This window comes from Molothrus ater, chromosome 16, assembly GCF_012460135.2.
Source record: "Molothrus ater isolate BHLD 08-10-18 breed brown headed cowbird chromosome 16, BPBGC_Mater_1.1, whole genome shotgun sequence".
Classification (NCBI taxonomy): Eukaryota; Metazoa; Chordata; class Aves; order Passeriformes; family Icteridae; genus Molothrus; species Molothrus ater.
In genome coordinates, this window is record NC_050493.2 from 16,167,185 (window position 1) to 16,190,073 (window position 22,889).

The 22,889-nt window shown below is 48.9% G+C and overlaps 2 protein-coding genes across 5 annotated transcripts; one reads left to right on the forward strand and one right to left on the reverse strand.

The window, feature by feature from the left end:
* Nucleotides 1-669: 669 nt before the first annotated feature.
* Nucleotides 670-11,637, reverse strand: LOC118692633 (uncharacterized). 4 transcript variants are annotated; one of them, XM_036392577.2, is made up of 4 exons: nt 11,325-11,637; nt 2,502-3,503; nt 2,197-2,369; nt 670-1,469 (listed from the first exon to the last, which is right to left on the reverse strand). In XM_036392577.2, the coding sequence occupies exons 2-4, from the start codon at nt 3,037-3,039 to the stop codon at nt 1,092-1,094; spliced, it is 1,089 nt and encodes a 362-aa protein (XP_036248470.1). In that variant the 5' UTR covers nt 3,040-3,503; nt 11,325-11,637; the 3' UTR covers nt 670-1,091. The 4 variants fall into 4 exon arrangements, with proteins under 4 accessions (XP_036248470.1, XP_036248471.1, XP_036248473.1 ...); XM_036392578.2 differs by lacking the exon at nt 11,325-11,637 and adding an exon at nt 10,993-11,316; XM_036392580.2 differs by lacking the exon at nt 11,325-11,637 and adding an exon at nt 10,891-10,942.
* A 2,476-nt stretch (nt 11,638-14,113) lies between these two features.
* Nucleotides 14,114-22,795, forward strand: RNPS1 (RNA binding protein with serine rich domain 1). The gene is made up of 7 exons (XM_036392735.2): nt 14,114-14,205; nt 17,325-17,480; nt 17,757-17,948; nt 19,108-19,210; nt 19,767-19,920; nt 20,381-20,522; nt 21,727-22,795. The coding sequence occupies exons 1-7, from the start codon at nt 14,114-14,116 to the stop codon at nt 21,830-21,832; spliced, it is 945 nt and encodes a 314-aa protein (XP_036248628.1). The 3' UTR covers nt 21,833-22,795.
* Nucleotides 22,796-22,889: the final 94 nt, after the last annotated feature.

The window sequence follows — 22,889 nt, forward strand, 5'->3', positions numbered from 1 at the left end:
CGCGCAGACAGAAGCCTGCTCGGCTGATGTGGAGGAAGGACACGTTCTCTGCCTCCTCTCAGGATTCGCTACTGGGTGCTGAGCCAAGGCCACACCCATCAGACTTTTACTGCTGGCAGGCAAGGCCAGTCTCTGGTCCTTCTGGACTCCACTGCTCAGCGAGGGCCCATCAGCCTCCTCCATGCCCTTCTGGTGCAGGGAAGGGGGTTCTCAGCATCATGACCTGGTCTGCTAGAGCAGCACTGCACCACCAGGAGCCTGCTCTAGGGAGAGCCCTTGCAACTGGGGATCACAACCAGGAGGGTATCCTGCCCAGGAAATTAGAGGAGAGCTTAACACCCAGTTAATCAGCTCCTGCCCAGGTGCAACTCTTACTGGTACGGTCCTGCCCATAACTTACCAGACAGTGGGCAGCAGCAGTACCAGACTCTAGATCTGTGGGGTGAGGAGGGTGGAATCTGCTCAGTAAAAGATTGTTTCCTACAAGTCTGATCTATCCCTAATGGTGCAGCAGCTGATACCAGGCTCCAGCAACATTGTGTGTGGTCTCACCTCACGGGTTTCTGCACCCTGTGCGGTTCCATGCATGGTGATAGTGACCCAGACAGTTCAGCCTGCTCACTGGCTGGGTGAGGGGTAGGGAATACACAGATACTGATCCCACACTGGTTCTGAACCGTGGTGTAGACAGATTTTTACTGAACAAGCTTCTGTGGAGGGAAGGGCAGGATTGATCATCATGGCATTGACCCTTGAGAAGGAAGCATCCTGTATTCCTGGAGTCCCACCTCCCTGCTGTGTCCATGTTAGCTGCATCTTCTCCTTGCAGGTGTTCTCCTGAGGTCCATAGGCCCCAGCCAGCTCCAGTGCCAGCCACGATCAGCAGCACAGGAGGAGCAAGGCCTCAGCCTTCCACTGTCCAGCCTCTTACGCCAGGCAGCCCCATCCAGTCAGCAGGGCTGGGAAGATGAGGCACCAGGGACCTTATCTGCTGGGTGCTGCATGTAATCCTTGGGCAGCCTCTGAGAGATGGTTCTTCCTCCTGGCTCCATTAGCACAGTACTGCTGGCACACCCAGGCCTTGTGGGAGCTCAGATCAGCTCCATCTTGAACTGGCTGAAGCTTGGCATGCTGGGCGAGGGCTCAGCCATGCTGCTGAAGGGGCCACAAGGCTGGGTGGCAGGCACAGTGCTGTGGCTCACAGTGGAGCTGAGCTGCTGCAGTGTCATCAGCACCTCCTGCTGCAGCCGCTGCTGGTGCTCCTGCTGGCGCTCCAGGTGGCACTGCCGCTCCAGCACCGCATGCAGGGCCTGGCTCAGCTTCTGCACCTCCATCTGTACAGCATCCAGCTTCTTGGCAATGGCAGGGCAGCTGGGAGCAGTGGGGGGCACTGGTTCGCTGCAAGCAAGGCTGTGATTTCCCAGACCCACAGAGTTTGGCAAGGCAGTCTGAGTGCTGGCATCTTTGACCTGGAATAGTGGGAGGCAGGAGAGAAGGGAATGTGAAATATTATCAGCTGCCTGTTCAATGGCATTTAACATGGGATTTATTCTGCACTTAGCTACAAGGCTCAGAGAAGAGCTCTCAGAGAAAGACATCACCTTGCTGCAGATCTCTAGACCTCACCATGTGCTGCTCTTCAGCCCCACCCAGCCCCTAAGCTGCTGCTCCATCAGAGCCCCTGGTGCACCATGTTGTTAGCAGATGCTGATCCATCCTGGTGAGTGCCACTGTACAGCAGTGGGGCTGCCCGTGCTGATGCCAGGTTTGTGTTTACTCTCTGCACGGACAGAAACAACATACCCTGGATTTTGCTTTATAGCCTTGGGTGGCTGGTAGAACTTCCTGAGATGGTACTGGCACCAATCCTTAAAAACAGGTTTTGGAGCTGCCAGTTGGAGGCCAAGCCTGGCGTGACTGGCATCTCCATGGCCAGCAGTGGGTGCTGGCTGGAGGCGGGTGGGTGCATGGCCTCACCCCCCACCCAGAGGGGCTTCCCAGATATATTCGCCAAGTGCCAGGGTTAGCATTGCTGGGGAGTGCAGCTAGCAGAGGTTGGAGGCACTCTGGAAGCCTTTCACCCTCAGAAGCCTGCCCCAAAACATGGTGTAGATGCAGCAGGGTTCTGTGCAGGGCTGGCCAGATGGCAGCAGTTCCTGGCTGGAGCACATGGACTCTCTCATCCTGCCATCCTACCTTTTTCTGCAGGAGGATAGCCCTGTCTACTGTCTTCTTTTTCACCATCAGAGCTGAGTTCTGGGTGGGGGGTGTGACCAGCTGTCCTCGGCTGGGCAGTGGCTGAGGCAGGGGGGCAAGGCCCGTCAGAGCAGTCCCTGGAGCCAGGGCTGAGCCTGTGGAGCTGTCATCGCCTGCAACAACAGAGAGAGAAATACCTCAAAAAAAAGATCCTTGGGGAGTCTCCAGTGGGGAATAGGGCCCTTTCATGAGCCCAGCAGTGCCAGGAAGTTGCCATGGTAAACCCCAGTGGGGCCAGGCCTTACCATTCCCAGGGGCCAGCCCCATAGCCAAAGTGTCCCCAAGCTGCCCACCGTCCTTGCAGAGTGAGGCCACACTGACAATCTGGATGCCTTCCTTGGTGTCCTGGCTGCCCACAGGATCCCCGGTGGGCAGTGCAGGGTGCCGGGTGCCCAGCAGCCTGGGGAGCTCAGCCTTATGCCCCTGCAGTGGGGGCCAGGGCTGGTCCCCATCCCAGCCAGCTGCCGCTGACCCCGGCTCCACACTCTTCCTCTTGAGGAAGAGGTACACGGCCTGTGGCGTCACCCGGATGTCATCCAGCTCCAGCACCTTCTTGATCTTGCGGAAGCTCAGCCCAGCCCTGCGCAGCTCCACGATCCTCCTCTTGGCATGGTCATCCAGCCGGCCCATCCTGCCGGGACTCCTCCCGCGCCCGGCACCTACATCCCTGGCGTGCGTCCGTGGTGGGGATGCTGGCACCCCCCCAGGCAATTCTTGTGCCCTGTAATGGTGCTCAGGCTCAGCTAATGCCTTGCTGCCAGGCTGCTGACCCTTGCTCTGCATCCATGTGGTGCCATCCCCAGCAGTGACATGGTTCCCAAGTGGAGAGGGTGAAGGAGATGGCTCTTCCCACCAGAGTGAATATGGACAGCCCCAAGCTTGTCCCTTGCTCACTTGGAACCCCTTTAGAGAGAGGGTTCCAGCTTGGTCCCCTAGTCTGCCAAGGGCACAGAGGATGGTGATGGGCTTGGCTCTGCCCAGTGTCCCAAACTGGACATCAATCCCACCCTGCCAGCAGCACAGTGAGGAATCAGAAGCAGTCAGGACCTCAAGCAGCAACTCAGTGTCTCAGGAAGCCTGGAGAGAGTCCTGGCAAGTGACGGTTCATCATACAAAGCTGGCAGGACTTCATTGTGTTTCCCTGGTGGCCCAGAAGGTCACAGCAAGCAGAACTGTAGAAACTCCATGTGGGAACTGCTGGTGCTGCAGAGCCTGCCCTTGGGTCTGGAGATGACACCGTCCTGTACCTTTGGGAGAAGCAAATGCAACTACTGATACACTCATAAAGAAGGCACAACTATAAATATAATGGCTGCACTTCCTGTGCTTCCCCTCTCACACCAGGTACGTGCCTGTACCACACAGGGATATACCTATATATGTCTATCCATGCACATGTATGTGTCTGCACAACTATGGTGGAGAGTATTTTCCACTTTCTACCAAATTCCTTAATCTGCAGGCATTTCTTGGACCCTCAGTGCTGCAGCTGCTCCCTAAAGGACATACTTGTAGGTTCCACTTCACTAAAATAAATATCTTCCAGGAATTCCCAGAAGGCAGCAAAACACTTCCGATTAGAGACTACCTCAAGTTGGCTGCTGCCAAGCAGATGTGATATAGGAACTTTTTCCAAACCACATTTCCCAAGGTACATGTGGATCTTAAAAAAGACAATAATGTGTTACGTTGGCCAAGAAGGCACAGAGACTACTGGACATCAGACTCAGGGAGAATTGGAGTCAATTTGATAGAGGAGTTTTGCCCCTCTGCATCTTACTTGTTCCATGGCAAAAGAAAGACACATTAGCTCCAGAGATGTAGGCTCTACTTTGATCCAGCTCTGTTTATGTCAAGAGGCCACCCCATGCCCTGTTTGCGTGCATTAGGGACCTTGTAGATAAGAGCTGGGGCAGTGGATATTGGAAAACAGACATCCTTGGATGTGGACAGTACAATTGCAGAGCAAGAGCAAAAGGTCAGAAATTCTCAACCTTCCCCACATCAAAGGAAGATGCTCCAAGGAGACCACCACCTTAAAGCTACAGGTATGAGGTGTTTGAGCCCTGGCAATATATTCTGCCCTCCTCTCACAGTGCCTCCAGACATAGCCAGAGGACACTGGAGTATCTGAGCAGTTGGTGACAGAAACATCATTTACATAAATGCCAGGAAAGCCAACAGCCACGGCTGCAGCCTTCACCCATCCTCCACAGGGAAGATGAGGAGACCACCTTGGAGGAGGACCAACTCTACACTGCATCTCCTCTAGCTTCCTCTCCACTGAAGGTGTTCCTCTTTGTGTAGCATCCCCATGTCCCAAGTCCCTCCTTCCTCACATGCTCATCCCCTTCAGCCCTTCCCAGTCCTCAACTGAGATCCCATCGCCCTGTCCTGCTTCTGGGCTTGGGGAAAGTTCACAGGAGGCAACAGGCCGTCTGTGCCCTGCTAATACCACATAAACTCAGTATTCCCAATTCACAGTGTTCCCTCAGAACCCTCCATTTGTTGGAGGATCAGCAGGATGAGGAGTTTAGCCAGGATGGCTTCAGGGCAGTAGGGCTTGGCTATGGAGAGCAGCTGCATGGAGATACCATCAATGCTCAAGGCTTCACCCAAGCTCCTTATCCTTCAAGAACAGCACTTGCCTCTGCAACAGGGCTTTTAAAAAAACCTGTTTACTGATCAGAGGTAGACCAAAACCTGAAAAGCCATTTCAGAGAAGACACTGCAAAGCAGGCTGGGGGTCAGAATCCAGCAGGTGAGCAGGAGATGCAAGAGGCAAGTGCCGGCCTAAGTGCAGGTGAAAAACCAGCTCCAATCCTGCTCACTTACACCTTGAGGGCAGACAAAGTGCACAACAGCTACTCCACCCTGTCAGGTAGGGGAAAAGGGTTACCACTGAAAGCAACACGAGTCTATTCCATAAAACACAGGAATCCAGAATGCTTTGGGTAGAAAGGGACCTTAAAGCTCATCTTGTTCCACTCCCCTGCCATGGGCAGGGACACCTCCCACTATCCCAGGTTCACCCAAGCCATGTCCAACCTGGCCTTGAACACTTCCAGGGGCAGCCACAGCTTCTCTGGGCAACCTGTGCCAGGGCCTCACCACCCTCACAGGGAAGACTTTCTTCCTAATATTTAATCTAAACCTACTCTCTGACAGTTTGAAGCCATTCCCCCTTGTCCTATCTCTAGATGCCCTTGTAAAAAATATCTCCTCATGTTCCTTGCAAGCTCCCTTCAACTACTGGAAGGCCAACTCATAAGATCCCACAGGTCAGCCCTTGCAACAGCCGGGCCTGGCTCCATCTCTACTTATAACTTTATTTATCCAGGTCTTGCTGCAAACTCACAGTCTCCCTGTACTAAATGTGCTCCCCATTTCCACACTGAGTCCATCACCTTCTCCTCTTTCTCCCTCTCCAGCAGGTATTTTCCCCAGGGAGCTGCAGCCTGTGCTATGCACACACCTTATCAACTTACACATTCACAAAAGAGATGAGATCTTTACACTCACCTGGCCTTCAAGGTATTTGTTACTCTCCAATAATGTTTGCACAAGGAAAAACAGAAATCAGTTGAATGAGAGGGAAAGATTCAAGGATTTTCCTAGACCAGTGACTGATGAGGTTCCCTTCGCTTTCCAGGGCCAGGCTGAGAGCGACATGTTTCTTCTAATAGTTTCTTACACCACTTGGGAAAAGTTAATTCCAGTGGTGGTTTTGCAGGAGGATAGGAAAAGGGAGCACATCGGTGTAAGAAAATTCACAGCAATTGTGTGAGCTCACCCTCTGCCTCTAAGGCTTTCCTTTCTGTGGATATCAGGAATACAGAGAGGGTTCATCTCCTCCAGAAAATCCTGACACAGTCTCATCTGAACTGACTCAATCTTTGCTAATTCTAAAATAGAGTGGCACCACAAAGTTGGCTTGGCTGGCATTTCCATACCAAGACCAGGTGCCGTGAGCTGAGTGTGGGCAATAAAAGTCCCCTGTTCTGAAATCCTGCTTGCCTCTGCCTGCCTGGCTGTCACACTGTGTTCCAGCCACAGCTGCAAGTCCTTTGGCAAACCCAGATTCTGCAGCCACAGATTATTCCCCTGCAAGCTGCAATGGTTTCTCGTGGTATGAAAGTGTCTTCCCCCCACACCCCTTGTGTTTTGAAGTGGGATGAGGATCCCAGGGGAAGATGTGGTGACTGGATCACTCAGTTTACTTAGTTCCAATCAGAGAGACCTGTCATGCAGCACCACAGTCTACAAGTTTTTCCCTTTAGTGGGTTGGCTTCTGAGTCCTTACACAGCCAGCTGGACATACACATTTCCCTTGTTACACCACCACACCTGCAACAGGAATTTTACTCCCGCCTGCCAATATAGGTGTCTGTCCAAATTTCAAAACAGCCTCAAGAGAGGAGGAGAAAGAAGACAGCATGCTCCAGGCTTCCTTTCAGAGCAGAGTGGATTTAAGGTCTAAGAAAGAGGAAGAGCATGAATTCAGTCTTCCTACAATTCAAGTGACGTAACCACTAGCCTTAAGCCAAGCAGGCTCTTCCTCTGCACAACTTGTCTCTGTGCTTATGCAAGCTTCCACTTCAGGAGGTGAACCTGAGAGAGAGGACCTTCCCCATCCTGCAAGTCCTTGGGGTAGAGCTCCCTCACCTGCCTGCACACACATCCACCCCAGCCAGTGCCACCTGTCTCTCCCACAGTTCTTCTGAAGCCCTGATTACCTGGGTTTGAATGCCAAATTCCCCAAGAGTAAAACATTAATTGTGTGACCATGGAGCTGGCTCATGTCTGGGAAGATTAACTTCTCCCTTTTGTCTCACAGCTGCTCTTGGACACAGGCAGTTTTTATCCTTATACACAGGTACAAGCAAAGCTGCTTCTAGAATTCATGCTGAGGTGATGCAAGGAAGAGTTAATCCTTCAACAGACATGGCACAGGTCGCTGTGCTACCCTGGGGCTGGTTTCTCAATGGCTGTTTCAGCTGCACCACAGCATGCCTGTGGCCAGCCTGGCCCATGAGATGGAATAGCCTTGGAGACATGGAGGCATTTAGGTACAGATGCAATCAGAGCAACAAGCTCCCATACACTATTTCAGGAGCAGCAAAGTCATGAGGCAGTAGGTACAGAGGTGGAGCAACAGGTTTCACCAGAGAGACAAACTGCTGATGCTGAGAACAGATGTGATTGAAGGTGAGGAAGGAGAGAAGCAAAAGCTGTGACCCACAGGGAGCATGAAGATGCAGAGCAAGAAGATACAGCTCACTGTCTGGTCTCAGCAATTGAAAACAGCCACTTCATGTTGTTAACATCCCAAAGCATGCTGAGCTTAAGGGCTTGCTGTGCTGCACAGAGTGCAAAATACTCCTGCCCTAAGAAGGTCCATGTCAGATCATGAAGAACAAAGTTGGATGTGGCTATGTCTCTTTCCTTTCAATGCTCCTTGTACAGTGCAAGGCTAGTTTACCAAGCCATGGGAAACAGTTTACCTCATTTACAATGGATTCAGTGTTGCCAAAAGGAGATTGATCCTCATGGACCTTGTAAGGAGACACAAGCCAATCTGTCAGGTCTGGGCCTTGTGATTAGAAACAGCTCGACAAGGTTCTCTTGTCTTGTCAATTGTCTTGCTTGTCTTACTTTCTTTTGTGTCTGATTTCCAGACCTCCTTCTCAGACCCCCAGCACAGCCTGGGAAGCTGGAGCAGCTGCAAGCAGCTGGGGAGAGACACTCATCCATCTTGTTTAGTTTTGTTGCTTTCCTGTAGTGTTCTGAATAGCTGCTGCAAAACCAAGAAGAATCCTTTTTCACTCTGCATCAGCTTGGAGGGGAAAATAATTATTATAAACATCTCCCAGAAGCACAGGGAAGACAGTGCTTGTGTACATGGGATTCACATATAGATTCAGACAGCAAGAAATGTATGAAGTAGAGCAAATGAATTGTGGAAGGAGTGAGTCTGCTACAGATGCCCAAATCCTCACCCTGCAGAGAACGGTGCTCTGAACACAGTCATGTGTTCATGGGGAGTACAATTCTCCACTGGGCTTCCTGCCCTCCAGGTCCTGTTCCAGAGCTTGCCTGGCACAGTTCAGAAGGGACACGGATAGTTCTTTGTCCAACTCATGGCCCTGCACAGGACAACCCCAAGAATGGCAATGGGCTGGCCAAGGTGGTTCAGTGGAACTTAGCCCGGAAAAAGATGAACAGTATTAGGTGTCCAATGCTGAAATGCTGCCAAAGCAGAAAGATCTGTGCCAGGGAAAAAATGGTCATTTCTCCTAGGCTGCAATTTTACTCAGTGCCACTGTTCTGTGGGATTTGCCAAGCCTTATGGAAGCAATAACATTATCTAACAGTACTGAGTGTAGTGAGGCAGCATCCCACCTTACCTGTGTACCTTACCCTTTCTTTGTAAATTTGGTGAAGGAGCAGCTCTGTTACTGGTTTTGTCAAAAGGTGATGGGTAGGATGAATTTAGATGGTGCTGCTGCTACCTGAGCCATGCTGGCTTCCCTCTGAAGGGATAACCTCAGAAGAAGGTTTTAATCAAGTTGTACTTCAGACATCAGAATGGCAGAGAGAAAGGGTTGGGTCTGGCCCAGGGTTTGAAGTGAGCTCTATCGTGGTTTGCTCTATCACCTGCTCTGACAACTGCTTCATTCATTTAGGCTGTGCTTTCAGAGCAGTTGAGGAGCTACCCCTGCCTGGCCACACTTTAAAAATCAGATCCTCATATGGAAAACATAAAAATTTATGGTTATACCTTAAGATTTGCAGAATTTTAACACTGAAGAAAGTTGGATTGCCACAAATTTTCTTTAACAGTTTTGGGGGTTGCAAAAAAAAAAAATTGTGAGTACAATGGTACACATAGTTCGTCTTGCCTCAGACAATGCTACTACAGCCTGGAGCTCACTGGGAAATAGGGTATAGACATATGGTGGAAAGATAAAGAGGAGTGTGTTGGGATGTTTAGGAACACAGGGTAACACTGTGTTAGTGTTGTTAGTACTGTTACCTCACCTTTGAGGGGAGAAAGGGAACAGCATCGGGAATACTGAAAAATCCTCCCGTATTAGTGAAAGGGTCCCAGCCTGTACACCACAGAGCAGAGACACTGCATAAAATCACACTTTGATAGCCTTGAACAAAAGGCTTTTCACTGGATCAACTCTCCCACAGCCCAAAACCCAGAGGTCACCCTCAACATTTTTACCTGGTCTGACAAATTCAGCATGGCTGTGATGCTGTGTCTGGTAAAGGTCAGGTATGTATCAAGAAATTATTTAGAGCATCCAAACATGATATTAAGAACTGTGGAACCACAGCTTGAAGGAACAAGATTCTTTCACAGGTCACCTGGAGACGTGTGGGAGAGGAGCAGGCTAGATTTCACATGCTGGCTCCAAAATCTTTGCCCTCACACTAAACAAATTAATCAAGGTGAACTTTGGTATTCAGACAAGAACAATAAATACCAAGTATCTCACTGTCCTGCCTTTACCTGTGCCTCTCTGTAAAGCATTATGTACTTTGAGTCACTGCTCTCCACAGACACAGCCCTTCCAGCAGAGAGAGCTGCACTGGCTACGCCACCAGCACACCTTGAATTTCTAGTCTTTCACATGCCTGAATAGGAAACAAATAAATCACAGCAAAGTGAAACATAGTATTTATTCCTTGTGGTGAAACCAGGACGTTTCCCTAAGTTTAGCACTGAGCAGGTATATTCCTACAGCATCGGGACAGAAGAGTGTTGCAAGAAAATGAGCACCAAGGCTCAGTTTTAAAGCTAAAAGCCCTGAAATATACAAATGTAAGCACTGACACATCCAGGGGCAGACAGTTATGAAGTCCTAAACCTGTTCATGGCCTAGCTACCAGTGTGCACTGCAAGAATAGCCTTAGACCTCGAGGGCCAGTTGTTCAGAAACTATGGTAGATGGCTTAATAGACCTATAAGTATTTCAACTAAATTGCTAAATTCACACCCTTCTGCTGATTAGAGAGAAGTCCCAAAATCTCCTATTTTCGTTCCAAATCTATGTAGCTACTCAACAATGCAGCCATTGGAAACTCCCTGCAATGACAACTAAGGCTGTTTCTACACATTTGGATGAAAAGTTTCCAAGTCCCCAGAAGACAAATGCCCCACCCTGCAAAATTCCTCTAAGGAAGCCACACAGACTGTATCCTCTGGAGCCACACACCCCTACTCTCATAGAAGTGCGGGAGTGGCAGACTGAACAGGAGGCAGAGCAAAGATCTCCCAGCACAGGGAAAACACCAGCATCCAGAGGCTGTGGGCTGGGCCAGTGCTGCAGTGCAATCCCCACAAATGCTAAGCAATGCCTGGTACAGGGTGCTCACACCTCACCATGATAAAGGAATGCCAGTGTTGCTGTGGGCAGAATGACCCACTGATCACCTGGATCTCTGGAGCCTCAAGGAGAGCTCTCTGTAGTCGCCACCACAACCGAAAGCCAATTGATAGGAAGGACAAATGAAGCGCCAGTTGCAAGTCGGCACAACACACGGGACAAGCGCCCTCAGCCTCAGGCAGCGTTTAGAGACAATAAGCCCCAACCCCACTGGCACCGGAGCGGAGCAGTTCACCTGCGGAGGTGGCTGTAAATGGCTTGTCCTCAGCAGAAGCCTGGGAGTGCAGGAGGGAAGGGACAGAGAAGCACTGAAGTAAGAGCCAAAAGCAGCACTCACACAGCTCTGTTATTTCATCTCCTGCTCGTCCACTAACACATGGGCAGTATCTAAAGGAATCTGCACTTCGCTGGAAAATTGCTGGGTAGGCTTCTGAGTTCAAGAAGTGGCTGGAGGACAGCACTTCAGATCGGGCATGCCACTCCCAGCTCCGACATCGAACCTCAGCACCGCACCAGCTTCCGCACGGCCGCGGGCCCCGGAGGCCTGTCCTGCTGCACCCTCCCTGTGCTCGCACCACTGCCGGGAGTTCCTCTCATCCTTCCCCACGCCACTCCCAGGGCCCAAACCAGCTCAATGCACGGAAGCAAATGGGCAGAACACCCACGTACAGGGACTCCCGACGGCTGCCGGGGTCCTCTCAGGCGATGGCACCAACTCACTGCCGCGTTCTCCGGTGGCCGGGACCAGCCAGGTGCCAGCGCAGCCCAGCTCTACCGCAGCCAACTTTCAGGGAAGCAGCTGTTTGAAAACCTCCGGTCGTCTTTGTTTGGTTGGGGCAGAGCCAGCAAGGGCTGCCGGGAAGGTCACGCAGGAGGACACCGATGTACAGGAAGGGCGGAGCCCGCCTCGTAACCCTTTCGGGGCAGCCGCGCTCCGGGGCCGCCGGGAGCCACGTCACCTTAGGGCACAGACCTGTGTGTCCCGTCCCGGAGCACAGCCCAGGCGTGGCTGGTCACACCCGTGCCACAGGATGGAGGAGAAGCCTCACAAGAGGCAGCTCTGCCGTCCCTACAGGTGCCCTCCAGGCCTGGAAGCACCAGCTCGATCCCTGCGGGGGATGGTGCTGCGCTGTGCCAGCCGGGCTGCTGGCAGCGGGCAGAGGCCACAGCGGGGCCATTCGCTCTGAAACTGAAGCAGACACGTGCTTTGAGCTGTTCTCATCTCTGCTAGTGCCCCCAAATGAGATGTTAAAATGTCTCTCCTCGTTCAGGCTTGGCTTAAAGGCTCAGTCCTGCCAGCTGCTGGCAGCCCCTGGAAGCGGATCAGAACCCCCACACGCTGCCACCGCCGCCCTGGGGCTGGCCCTGCGGCTCACAGCTCTGCGGGAACCTGCTTCAGCTAACAGCTGGCAGCAGACCTTTTTTTACAGTATTATTATTTCTCTGCTGGGTCAGTGACCTTACCTGCCCACCCCCGGAGAGATGACAGCTGTTATGAGAATAAGGGTGTGAAGGATTTTGGGATCAGCTAGCCTTTATGGCTTTGCCATAACTGAGAGAAAAAAAAAAAGTTAAACACTGCGAGTGCAGACAGGTGGGAGTTAGGCTCTACTCCCAGCGAAAGCGGGACAGGATAAGGGGAAATGGCCTCATGTTGCACCTGCGGTGGTTTCATTTGGATATGTTATATACATATTATATTGTTGGCTTTTTACAAATATTATGATGAATGCTACATGTAAAACGTTAAAATAACTTTGCTTTTATTTCTGCTATTAACAAAAACTTAGACATGGTAGTAGTGGTAGCTGATATAGTTAGGAGTGAACTGTCTGTTTGGTTGAGATAACATCCAGTGAACATGTAATGAGGCCCCTGCTATTGATATGTCAGCTATCAGCATCTGCCATCTGAAGAAAGTATGGACCAAGGCCCAAACTAGAAGTGGTAAAGAGAAGGGACCAAAACCACAGCCAAGAAACACGCCTGCTCTAAAAAGGCAAACCCAAGCAGGGGCCATGCAAAATAGTTCCTGGAATAGGTAAACTAGTTTATGGAGAAATACGAATATGCATGAGTCTATGAATATGCAACAGGCTGATGTAATGGAAAAGGTATTTAAGGGGTATCTCAGAAGATAAGTGTGCTCTTGGCTGAATGCCAAGCACCCAGCCGTTTTTAATGCCTTGCTTTATTTCTGTCTCCTACTGTCTTTTTATTAAACGTCTTAATTTTTACCAGGAAAGTGAACCTCGTTTTTCACAAATATTAGGGATATACTCCTCGCAGAATGGGTGGTCAGGCACTAGAAGATGATGCCCAGGACAGTGGTAGAATCACCATCTCAGAAAGTGTTCAAAAAAATATGTAAACGTGGCATCTGGGGATGTGGTTTAGTGGTGGCCTTGGCAGCACAGTGGGAAAAGCATTGGAATTAGACTCAATGATCTCAGAGGACTTTTCCAACCTAAATGATTCCATGATTCTAAGCTCATAATGAGAGTCTACTAATAGTCCTCATTTGACATAATGCAGTTTCTCATTGAACCCATGTGGATTTTTAGGAGACTACAAAATCTCCTGCAAGAGAAATCTGCCCTTTAACAAGATGCTGTGGACAGAAGAACAACTTCATTTTTGCTTTCATTGGGGTTTTGTTTATTTTCTTTGTTTTCTGAACCCATTCCATGCCAGGTCTTATGTAATACCCCTCGGTTTTGCAGCAGAACAGAAAATAAGCCTGTTTTTATTCTTGCCAAATACAAATTTACAGACACCTGCCCTGGTCTTGCTCATGCCCTGTGATGGAGGTAGACAGGACATATCCTTCCACTGCATTCAAGAGGTGAAGCTTCTGTCATCGGGAATTTAACAGACGTGCCTGTGGCCATACACATAAGCTGATCAGCACACCTGCTTCTCAGAAAGATCTGTCACTTTCAAGGCCCTGCATTAGGGATGGGTCAAAATACACTTCTGGCTTTGTTCATCTGAAGTCAAAAGTCAGGCAGCCAGTGTGGTGAGAAGGTCAGAGGTTCAGTGTCTGCAGTGGCAAATTTCAAGTTCACAAACACATTTGGCAGGGAGAGAGAGAGGTTATCCGTCCCACGACATGAAAGGCCACTCTATGGTGCTCCATCTTAAGTCTTTCATTCTCCTCTTCCCAATTTTCTTGCAGCTGAGAGGGCAAATCCCCTCACACCCGCCACCACCTCAGATCAGAGTCAGTGTGCAGTGAACCTCCACATGAGACAGAGTGGACAAGAATTCACGCGTGGGAGCTGCAGCCTGCTGGGTTATCAAGCTCTTAAAGCCCAGAGCTGAAGCCCCAGCCGCTACTGCCATTGCTATGCAGGACAGGGTTTGCAGGAACCTTTATTCCAGCGTGGGGTAGCAGCACACTCGCCCAAGCCCGCTCCTCTTCGCTTCAGGCGCTTCCGCCCGTCCCGCCCCCCGCTATGACGCCATCGCCGCGCGCCGGCACTGCCCCTTCCCGCCCGCTAGCGTCACTCTCGCGCGACGGGCGCGGAGCGGCGGCGGCGGCGAAGATGTGAGTGCGGGGCGGGGGCTGCGCCATCCGTGTCCATCCGGCCAGGCCGCGGCCCGACCGGCTCCTCCGCCGCGCGGGGCGCCGAGGGGAGCGCGCTGGGGCCGCCGAGAGGCGATGGTGGCGCGAGGGTCAGGGAAGGGGCCTCGGAGCCGCGGCCTCCCGTGGCCGGAGGCGGAGAGGGCAGGGGAGGGAGGGCCGGGGCGGGGCCGGCCGGGGAACTAGGCCCGGGTGTCGGCGCCGCCGCGGCCCGGCCTGCGGGAGGAGCGTTGTGCGGGCCTGAGGGACGGGTTGCTGTGCTGATCTCGCGGCTCCCTGCCCCACTGCTATACCGGACCCACGGCGTGCGGATCTGGCTGCCTGCGCTTCGCCGGCCGCGGAGCTGGGCCTAGCGGCCGTAGAGGGCAGACAGGTGCCGGGCGCCGAACCCTCCACACACCAGGAATTCTGCCGGTTTGCAGCTGAAGACCTGGAGCAAACTGTCAGTAAAGGACTCGCCTATAGCTTTACGGGAAGCCTGAGGGCGAGCGAGTTTGCTTCCTTTACCACAGACCTGCTGCTCTGAGTGTAATTTTGTCTCTAAAGCAGAAGCGTGTGTGAGATGGACGTTTGGTTTGTGTCGATTGCTCTTTAGACTTTGTGGTTTTGGGTGGATGCCCCTAAACCAGCTATTTTTTAGCGACTGAGAGGTTTTTGATTGTAAAGAAGAAGCATGTCGCTTAGAAATGCAATGTTGTTTAGCCTTGTGTGAGGACTGTGATTTATTTTTTCCACGTTTTCCAGTGAATGCCTGAACTTATACACGTGAAAATGCCCACAAGGTAGGGTGAGGTTTCCAACTAAAGTGAGTTTGGCCAGTGGCATTCCTGAGAAAGGATTAAAACCACTAGTTAGTTTGGAGACTGCTTATTCGGTGCATCATTTGGTGAATGTTCCAAAGCCGTGTGGCTGATCTGCCTGGTAGGTGCCTGTCCGAAGGAGCAGTAAGCAGTGAAACCTGAAAGGAGATTGTATCCAGGTGGGGGTCAGGCTCTTCTCCCAGGAAATGGGCAACAGGACAAGAGGACACAGACTTAAGATGCACTGGGGAGGTTTAGATCAGTTAAGGAAGAAAGTCTTCACAGAAAGTGCAAGTGGGCCCCTGGAAGGGAATGCCCAGGGAGGTTGTGGAGTCACCATCCCTGGAGGTGTTTATAGGAAGTGCTGCATCCAGTCTTAGTGCTCTGGTCTAGTTGACATGGTGGTGTTGGGTCAGAAGATGGACTTGATGGTCTCAGAGGTCTGTTCCAATGTAATTGATTATGTGATTCTATTTCCTGCCTCAGCAGCAGGCTGGGTAACAGCAAACATGCTGGTCTTTATCTGTGTTTCCTCTTCTCTTCTCCCAGAAGGGATAAAACCAGATCTGACTCTTGAGTACTAACAGTTTTGTATGCTGATAACATCATGAGTTTGATAGTCCACAGGTGCCGGAGGAGCTGATGTGTAGGCAGACATAAGCCAGACCTGGCTATGGGATATTTAGAAGAAGAAAAATGGGCTCTGGGGTGACCTAATTGCAGCCTTCCAGTACCTGAAGTGAACCTGTAAGAAAGATGGAGAGAGACATTTTACAAGGGCCTGGAGTGCCAGGAGGAGGGGGAACGGCTTCCCACTGACAGAGGGCAGGTTTATATTAGAGATTAGATACCCTGTGAGGGTAGTGACGTCCTGGCCCAGGATGCCCAGAGAAGCCCCCATCTCTGGAAGTATTCAACGCCAGGTTGGAGCAACCTGGTGTAGCGGAAGGCCATAGCTGGGGCATTGGGAAGTGATGAGTTTGAAGGTTCACAGCATCCCAAACCAGTCAGTGATTCTATGATTTTATGAAAGGAAAATCTTAGGTTTTCTGGTCTTGTGAAACCAGGAACCTGTCTGTTCTGTACCACCCAGCTGGGCTCATGCAGTAGCTTTATGAACTGCATCCGCCTCAGACCTTGCACTGGAGAGGCACAGAGCTGGATAGAAATGTCCTAAAGCTGAGTGACATACACAGGTTTGCTTATCTTGGCTCCCTTTGCAACGCCCATGGGACAGTCTGCTTTCTTCCTGCCACTGGTGCTAGAGGAGACATTTCCTTTCCCAGCAACTTCCGCCAGTAGCACATCTGTGGTGTGGGTTTCCTGTCCTCCATGCAGAAAGGCCACGGGTCTTTCTTGGTTTCTGCAGGGAGCTGGGTTTGTGAATATTCATTTGTGTTGTTTCCTGCAGTTGGTGTATTAGGGAAAACTGTGAAACTGAAAATCAGGAAAGCAAATTTGGCTGTTCAAAAGTAATCTCTTTCCAGCCATACATTTAATTGCAATTCAGAGAATAAAGTAATTGCTTACCAGAAGCACAGAAGCAAAACCAGTGTTGGATGCTGTGAGCTGTTGAAGTTTTTTTCTTGTTCGCTCAGTTTGCCTGTGATGCATGTGGGGATGGAGATGTTTCCAGCATCTTGCATTGCAGTGTGTGTTTGGTGCCGCTACAGATAAGGCTGGCAGCTCCAACACACTTCTATTCATTCCCTGAACATTTAATTCCTTGGTAGTTGAAGGTGTCATATTCCTTTATAGGTTATTAAAATATTAGAGGCAGGTCTGTAATGCCGATTTCAAACAATCTCCATAGAATAATCAAAATGTTACATGTTTATAGATGTTGCAGATTTTGTGATTGGATGCAGCCCTCATATAGTAAACATCTGGAAGTCAAATAATGCCCAGCATTTCAGTGCTAAATAGAGAAGTGTTAAATCTGTCTCCTTTTGGATCGAGAGCAAAGAGAGAACTGGTTCTCTGAATCTAAGAGTTAAAAGTGAGATGTGAAACATGAGGCCCATTCTGCCACTATGGATATCTCTGAAGGGGAAAAGGAGTTACCAGGATTAAAAAAGAAGAGCTTGCTAGAACTTTTTCTAAAGTGTCTGGAATTGCCTAATGCTTTAACTCCACAGTTTCAGTAATCCTCAGTTACGTTCAAAGTTCGGTGTTTTTTGTTGCTGTTCTGTTCTATATTTGGGTGTGGGGCTTTTGTTGTCTATGTTTTTTTTTTTAATTTAAGCAATTAAAAAGCTTGCTTTCTGCAATTTGTTGTTAAAGGGCTCCCTCACCAACCAAGCGCAAGGACAGGTCAGAAGAAAAATCGAAGGACCGGTCCAAGGATAAAGCAGCTGCTAAGGAATCGAGTGAAAAGGATCGTGGTCGGGACAAAACACGCAAGAGACGCAGTGCTTCCAGTGGGAGCAGCAGTACCAGGTGGGTGCTTTTATGGGAGTATCAAATGACAGCATTTTCAGAAATCAGTAGCTTTGTTTGTGGTAGTCTTGGGCCTGTTGAAAGCTTGTGTTGTGTTAGTCACTGTTTAATTTTTGTCTAACTCGAGAGGGTTTATATTTTAGGTATGAATTTCTTTGGTTCTCTGGTGAGCTGTGGAGTTTCAGTCACAGTTACTGTTTGTAATTGTCAGAAGTTTCTCAGCCATTGTTTTTCTAGGTATTCCACTAATTTTTATTCTTCTCCCCCTTGAAAAAGATCCCGTTCCAGCTCAACTTCCAGCTCAGGGTCCAGTTCCAGCACTGGTTCTAGCAGTGGCTCAAGTTCCTCTTCTGCCTCTAGCCGCTCTGGGAGCTCCAGCACCTCGCGCAGTTCCAGTTCTAGCAGCTCTTCTGGCTCTCCCAGTCCTTCTCGACGGAGACATGACAACAGGAGACGGTCCCGCTCCAAGTGAGTTTTATTTGTCTTCTAGGAATTGCCAGATGTTAACGTTAATTCCATGTAGAATGCAAGATTGTGATCAGAACAGATTGTTCTCTGAAGACCACTTGCTTTCTCCGTAATTTAGAGATGTAAATTTTATTAGAATGGATGTGCTCTGTTTCCTTAGAATTCAAACATACGCTCTGTAGGAACAGAGGTTAAAAACCTAATTTTTAATAGTTTAAAAATTTTAAATACTACATTTTTTAGAGGTGGTTTTAATCAATGTTTCCTTAGTAGTATGGGTCTAGATCAGAGTAAAGCTGTTCAATTCCTGTAAACTACAGTCATGACTAACAAAAAAGTCAGGGCTAAAACCAGCATATATGTGTACATATGTATATTTATATTCTTATTTATGAAAAATAAAATAGGAAGGAGTGCAGAGGAAGCCCCTGTAAGGGTAACATGGGAATCAAGCTATCTTAATGTCTGTACAGTTCTTCCTTTGTGTAAGGCGATGAAGGCTGATAAAAATCTGTGTAAGGCTGTGTGGATTTTTAGTATCACTCAACTGATGGACTTTAAGATTAGGAAGAAGCATAAACATAAGTTTTCTACATACTGTTTTTTTAATAGATTAAAGTTTCATTTCAGATTTTTTTTTAACTGCAAAGGCATTGTGATATGCAGCTAATTTTAAATAGATTTGTTTACATTTTTGGACCTCTGTAGTCAATGGAAGATACAGAAATGCAAATAGTTGAATCTGTTTATTGTCTGGTTGTGGTATGCTGTGATCTTTATGGCCTTATTTTGCCTCTTCAGTTGTTGAGGCAAAGAATGTTTTTGTGTTTACAACTGGGAAATGCTTTAGCTATGACCACAACTTCATAGAAGCGCTTGCTAAATTTTGTGTTTGTTACCCTAGTTGCAGTGAAGTTAAAAATTTGCAAAAAAAAAAGGTTCTCAAATTTCAAAAGGTTCTAAAGCAAAAGCAGACAAATGCAAGTCCTGAGGTGTTTCTGAGTGGAACACCCTCTCCACCACCCCAACACTGTAACTTCTTCAGGACAAAGATCCCCTTCAATAAAAATGGTATTTATAATTATGTGATAATGACTGGCTTAGGTTTTGTCCTGCATGTGCCCTGAAAGCTGTAAATGTTTTCTGTTGTCCAAATCAGGTCCAAACCACCCAAGAGAGATGAAAAGGAAAGGAAGAGGCGGAGCCCATCACCCAGACCCACAAAAGTGCATGTTGGAAGGCTCACTAGAAATGTGACAAAGGTAATAATGGCATGTTCCCTTGCAGTCAAGCATTTGTGTTCTTCTATGAGAATGTGTGAGTTGCTCTTTCAAAGCTCTCTGAACCTTGGTTACTAGTGAGTTGCCAAGGTGTTGCTGTTGGATATTGTTTCTTTGTGTCCAGGTTGATCAGTGAGGAAAATTTTCATATGATTTTACTGAGTCAAATACCATGAAGCATTCTGAGAAACTGTAGTGCCTAAGAAGTCTGCCTGTTTTGTCAGTATTCCAGACCTTATATTCTGCTGTACTAGGAAGAAAACGATAGAATTTGGGACAACAGCTGAAATTACCTTGGAGGTATAAAGGATATTGGGCAGTTCTTTATAAAGGATCTGCAGAGAGCTGGGCTGGCTTGAGTTGTCTTTGCTAGAATGTAGTTTAAAGGTCTTCAGGGGTAAAAAGTTTAGGCTGCTGAAAAAATGATGTGCTGTGGATTTACTGCTCTGTGCCAGCCAGGCCTGGCTGGTGAGTGTGCTCTGTGTTCATAACGCTTGGCTCTCTCTCTCTCTCTCTCTCTCTCTCTCTCTCTCTACAGGATCACATCATGGAAATTTTTTCCACTTATGGAAAGATTAAAATGATTGACATGCCAGTCGACAGGCTAAACCCACATCTCTCCAAAGGTTATGCTTATGTGGAGTTTGAAAACCCAGATGATGCTGAGAAAGCCCTGAAACACATGGATGGAGGTAGGTATTGACCTGCAAGGAGCCTGTGGGCTTTAAAAAAGCTTCAGAGTAGATGGATTTGATCAGAAAATGAGTTAGAGGTGATTGGGATGTCTTTGGTGAGCAGATATAAAGTACTGTCAGTTTTCAGCCCAAGTGGCTTTTGTGAGGTTCAGGACAGATCCAAGAAACCACAGAACTATTAAAACGAATCTTTTTTTCAAAACAGTGAAAAAATAATTTTAAGCTTATATGAAAACCTTTCCAGGTTTACATCTGAACTGCAGTTTGGTGGGATTAGATAAAGAAGTCTAATCGGTATGAGGACTATGTCATAATAGCCCCTGAGCAGGGTGTGGAGCTCCGTGGGCTGGTCCCACTTCAGTTGCTTCTGACAAAGCAGTGAGTTGCAGTAATATGATGTGTATATGTTAGGTTGAAAAATACTTACTTCTCCCTATTTCTGTGATGCCCTAAACAGGCCAGATTGATGGTCAGGAGATCACAGCCACAGCTGTGCTGGCACCACGGCCTCGACCACCTCCCAGACGCTTCAGCCCCCCCAGGAGGATGCTGCCGCCGCCGCCGATGTGGCGCAGGTCCCCCCCTCGCATGAGGAGGAGGTGAGAGCTAGGACAAGGCTTTTCTTTCTCAGCAGCAACTCATTATTGCTGGAAGACTTGGCATGGGGACAATTCTGTTGGACTTCCCTTTCCCCTGCAAGTGACAGTAACACATTTTGGGCATTGGTTGAACCTGGGTTGCAGTTCCTAACTCATTAGCTCCAGAGTGCCTGCTCTGGTCTGCACCCTGATCACAGTCTCTGGGAAAGGTCTCACCCTTCCCAGCCTGTTCTGTGGAGTGCCTTCTGCATAAAGGCTTCAAGATGAAATGGGAACAGACTTTGGCTGACAGAACACTTGTGGCAGGCTGTGCCAGCTTCTTGTTTCTTGGAAGCCCTTGTACCTCCTTCCCTCCCTTATTTCTGAATGGGCGCATGACCAAAAAGCAGTCCTGTGTCAGGTGAGTGGAGTACACTGGCCCTAAGGTGTGATCTGATAGTTGTACAACTTGGAGCTGCCTGAATGTGCTCAGGTAAGTTCTGAGTCTTTGGTGTTTACATATGTTCAAAATATTTTACTTGTCAGTAGTAACTTGATTGCTGAACAGCTTTCAGCAAAGGTTTAAAAATGAGCAGTAGTTATTGTGGCATAAGATCCAGGAGGCTTCTTGGTGCTCCTTTAAACACACCTTTTGCTGAGATCTCACAGATGCAGGTTTGCCTCCTTTGTAATCTTTCCTACTCCAACTTCTACTGTCCTGTTAGCTCTGCTAGTATTCTGTGCCTGGAACTTCTGTCATAGCAGTAGCTATGACTGATATGACTGTTGGTTGTAGTACTGAGAAGCTTGAAGCTAAACTACTTCTGGAGTAAGCTTCCTCTAAGGAGCTTCCTTGTAATTCGAAAGGATTTGAGTAAATCCTTGCCCTGAATATCACTCTTTCAGGAGTCAAAGATGACTTCAGGTGAAGGAGGATCTGATGTTGGATCTGAGTTCATTTTCCTTGAGGAAGGAGATAAGTTTCTTGTCTGTTGTTCAGGTATTAATAATTTTTTCTGGTTCCTTAAACAGAAGGAGGATAGCCAGAATAGTCCTGCTGTGTCCTCTATGGAGCTGTGTTTTGCTCAAGCTCTTTTCCCATGGTGTGTGAGGGATTTTGGCAGGAGGCAGGGAAGTGTTTTTAAAAATTTGGTAGCTGAGCTGACCAATTACTTGAACCTGTTGCTTGTCTCCTAACGGAAACTTTCTCCTCGTTCCCTGCCAGGTCCCGCTCTCCTCGGCGCAGGTCCCCTGTTCGCCGGCGATCCCGATCCAGGTCTCCCGGACGGAGGCGCCATCGCAGCCGCTCCAGCTCTAACTCCTCAAGATAAAGCAAAAGGACTGGACAGCTTTTTACTTTTTAACTTAAATCCCATCAGATGGAATATTGTACCTTTTTTTTATAATGAGTCTGGGTGAGGAGGAGTGAGAGATAATCCTGGCAGTGAAGGCAGTGTAAGAAGAGAGAACACCAGTTCCTGGCCAGTAACCTTTGCTGTGAGGCTTCTGGATTCCTGGCATAGAATTGAAATTATTTAAAAATGGCTTTGATTTTAAAGGCTGAAAAACCATCTTTTCCAGATAGAGGGAGGGAAAAATGTTTCAGTCTGTCTTTCTCCAGTTAGCAGCTGCTGCTTGGTGATTGTAAACGTTTAGCACGCTGTACAGACCAGCATGTAAATCTTGAGCCAGTTCAGAACCCCAGTGAGTAAGGCAGTGAGCCACATACCTTGATCTCCAGATGCCAGCACAAGAGTTTATCAGGGCAGCTGGAGCCCAGACCTGCTTGAGACTTAATTCAATACAGAATTGCTTTATTGCGGTTCCCCTGGATGGTTAGTTTCTGCAAAGTTTTTCTGTAATGCTTACACCAGGCAATCATCACAGAAACAATGGTCCAGCCCAGTGAACATGACACTATAAAAAAGCGGAAAGCCTAAGAAATGTTTTGTACCTGCCCCCTTAAGTGATTCTTTCACCTTTTTGTTGAGGGTATTGGTAAAAACTTCTACTCAGCCCACAGTGAAACAGTGTGCTTTTACAAATCCCCGATGAGTGACTGAGCACCACCCCCTTGGAAACTGCAAAGCAGAGAGGGAGGCTCGAAGCCATGATGCTGGCTGGATTAACTGGGGTTCACAGAGGGAAAGGCAAAGAATTTACCACCCGTTGTACAGTCGATACTATACAGATTTGTTTTGTTTTGTTTTGTATAACTTTGTATCCTTTTGGGCCATGTTGTGTTTGTACCTGTGTAGGACAAGCAGTTATAAATAAAGCAGTAGGGTTGAGAAGGGCTGTGCCGCCTCGCTGCCTTACGCTGCGCAGGGCGGGGCTGTTCGGGGGGCGGTGCTCGTGCCCCTTCCGCGGGCTGGCGCCGCTCATTGG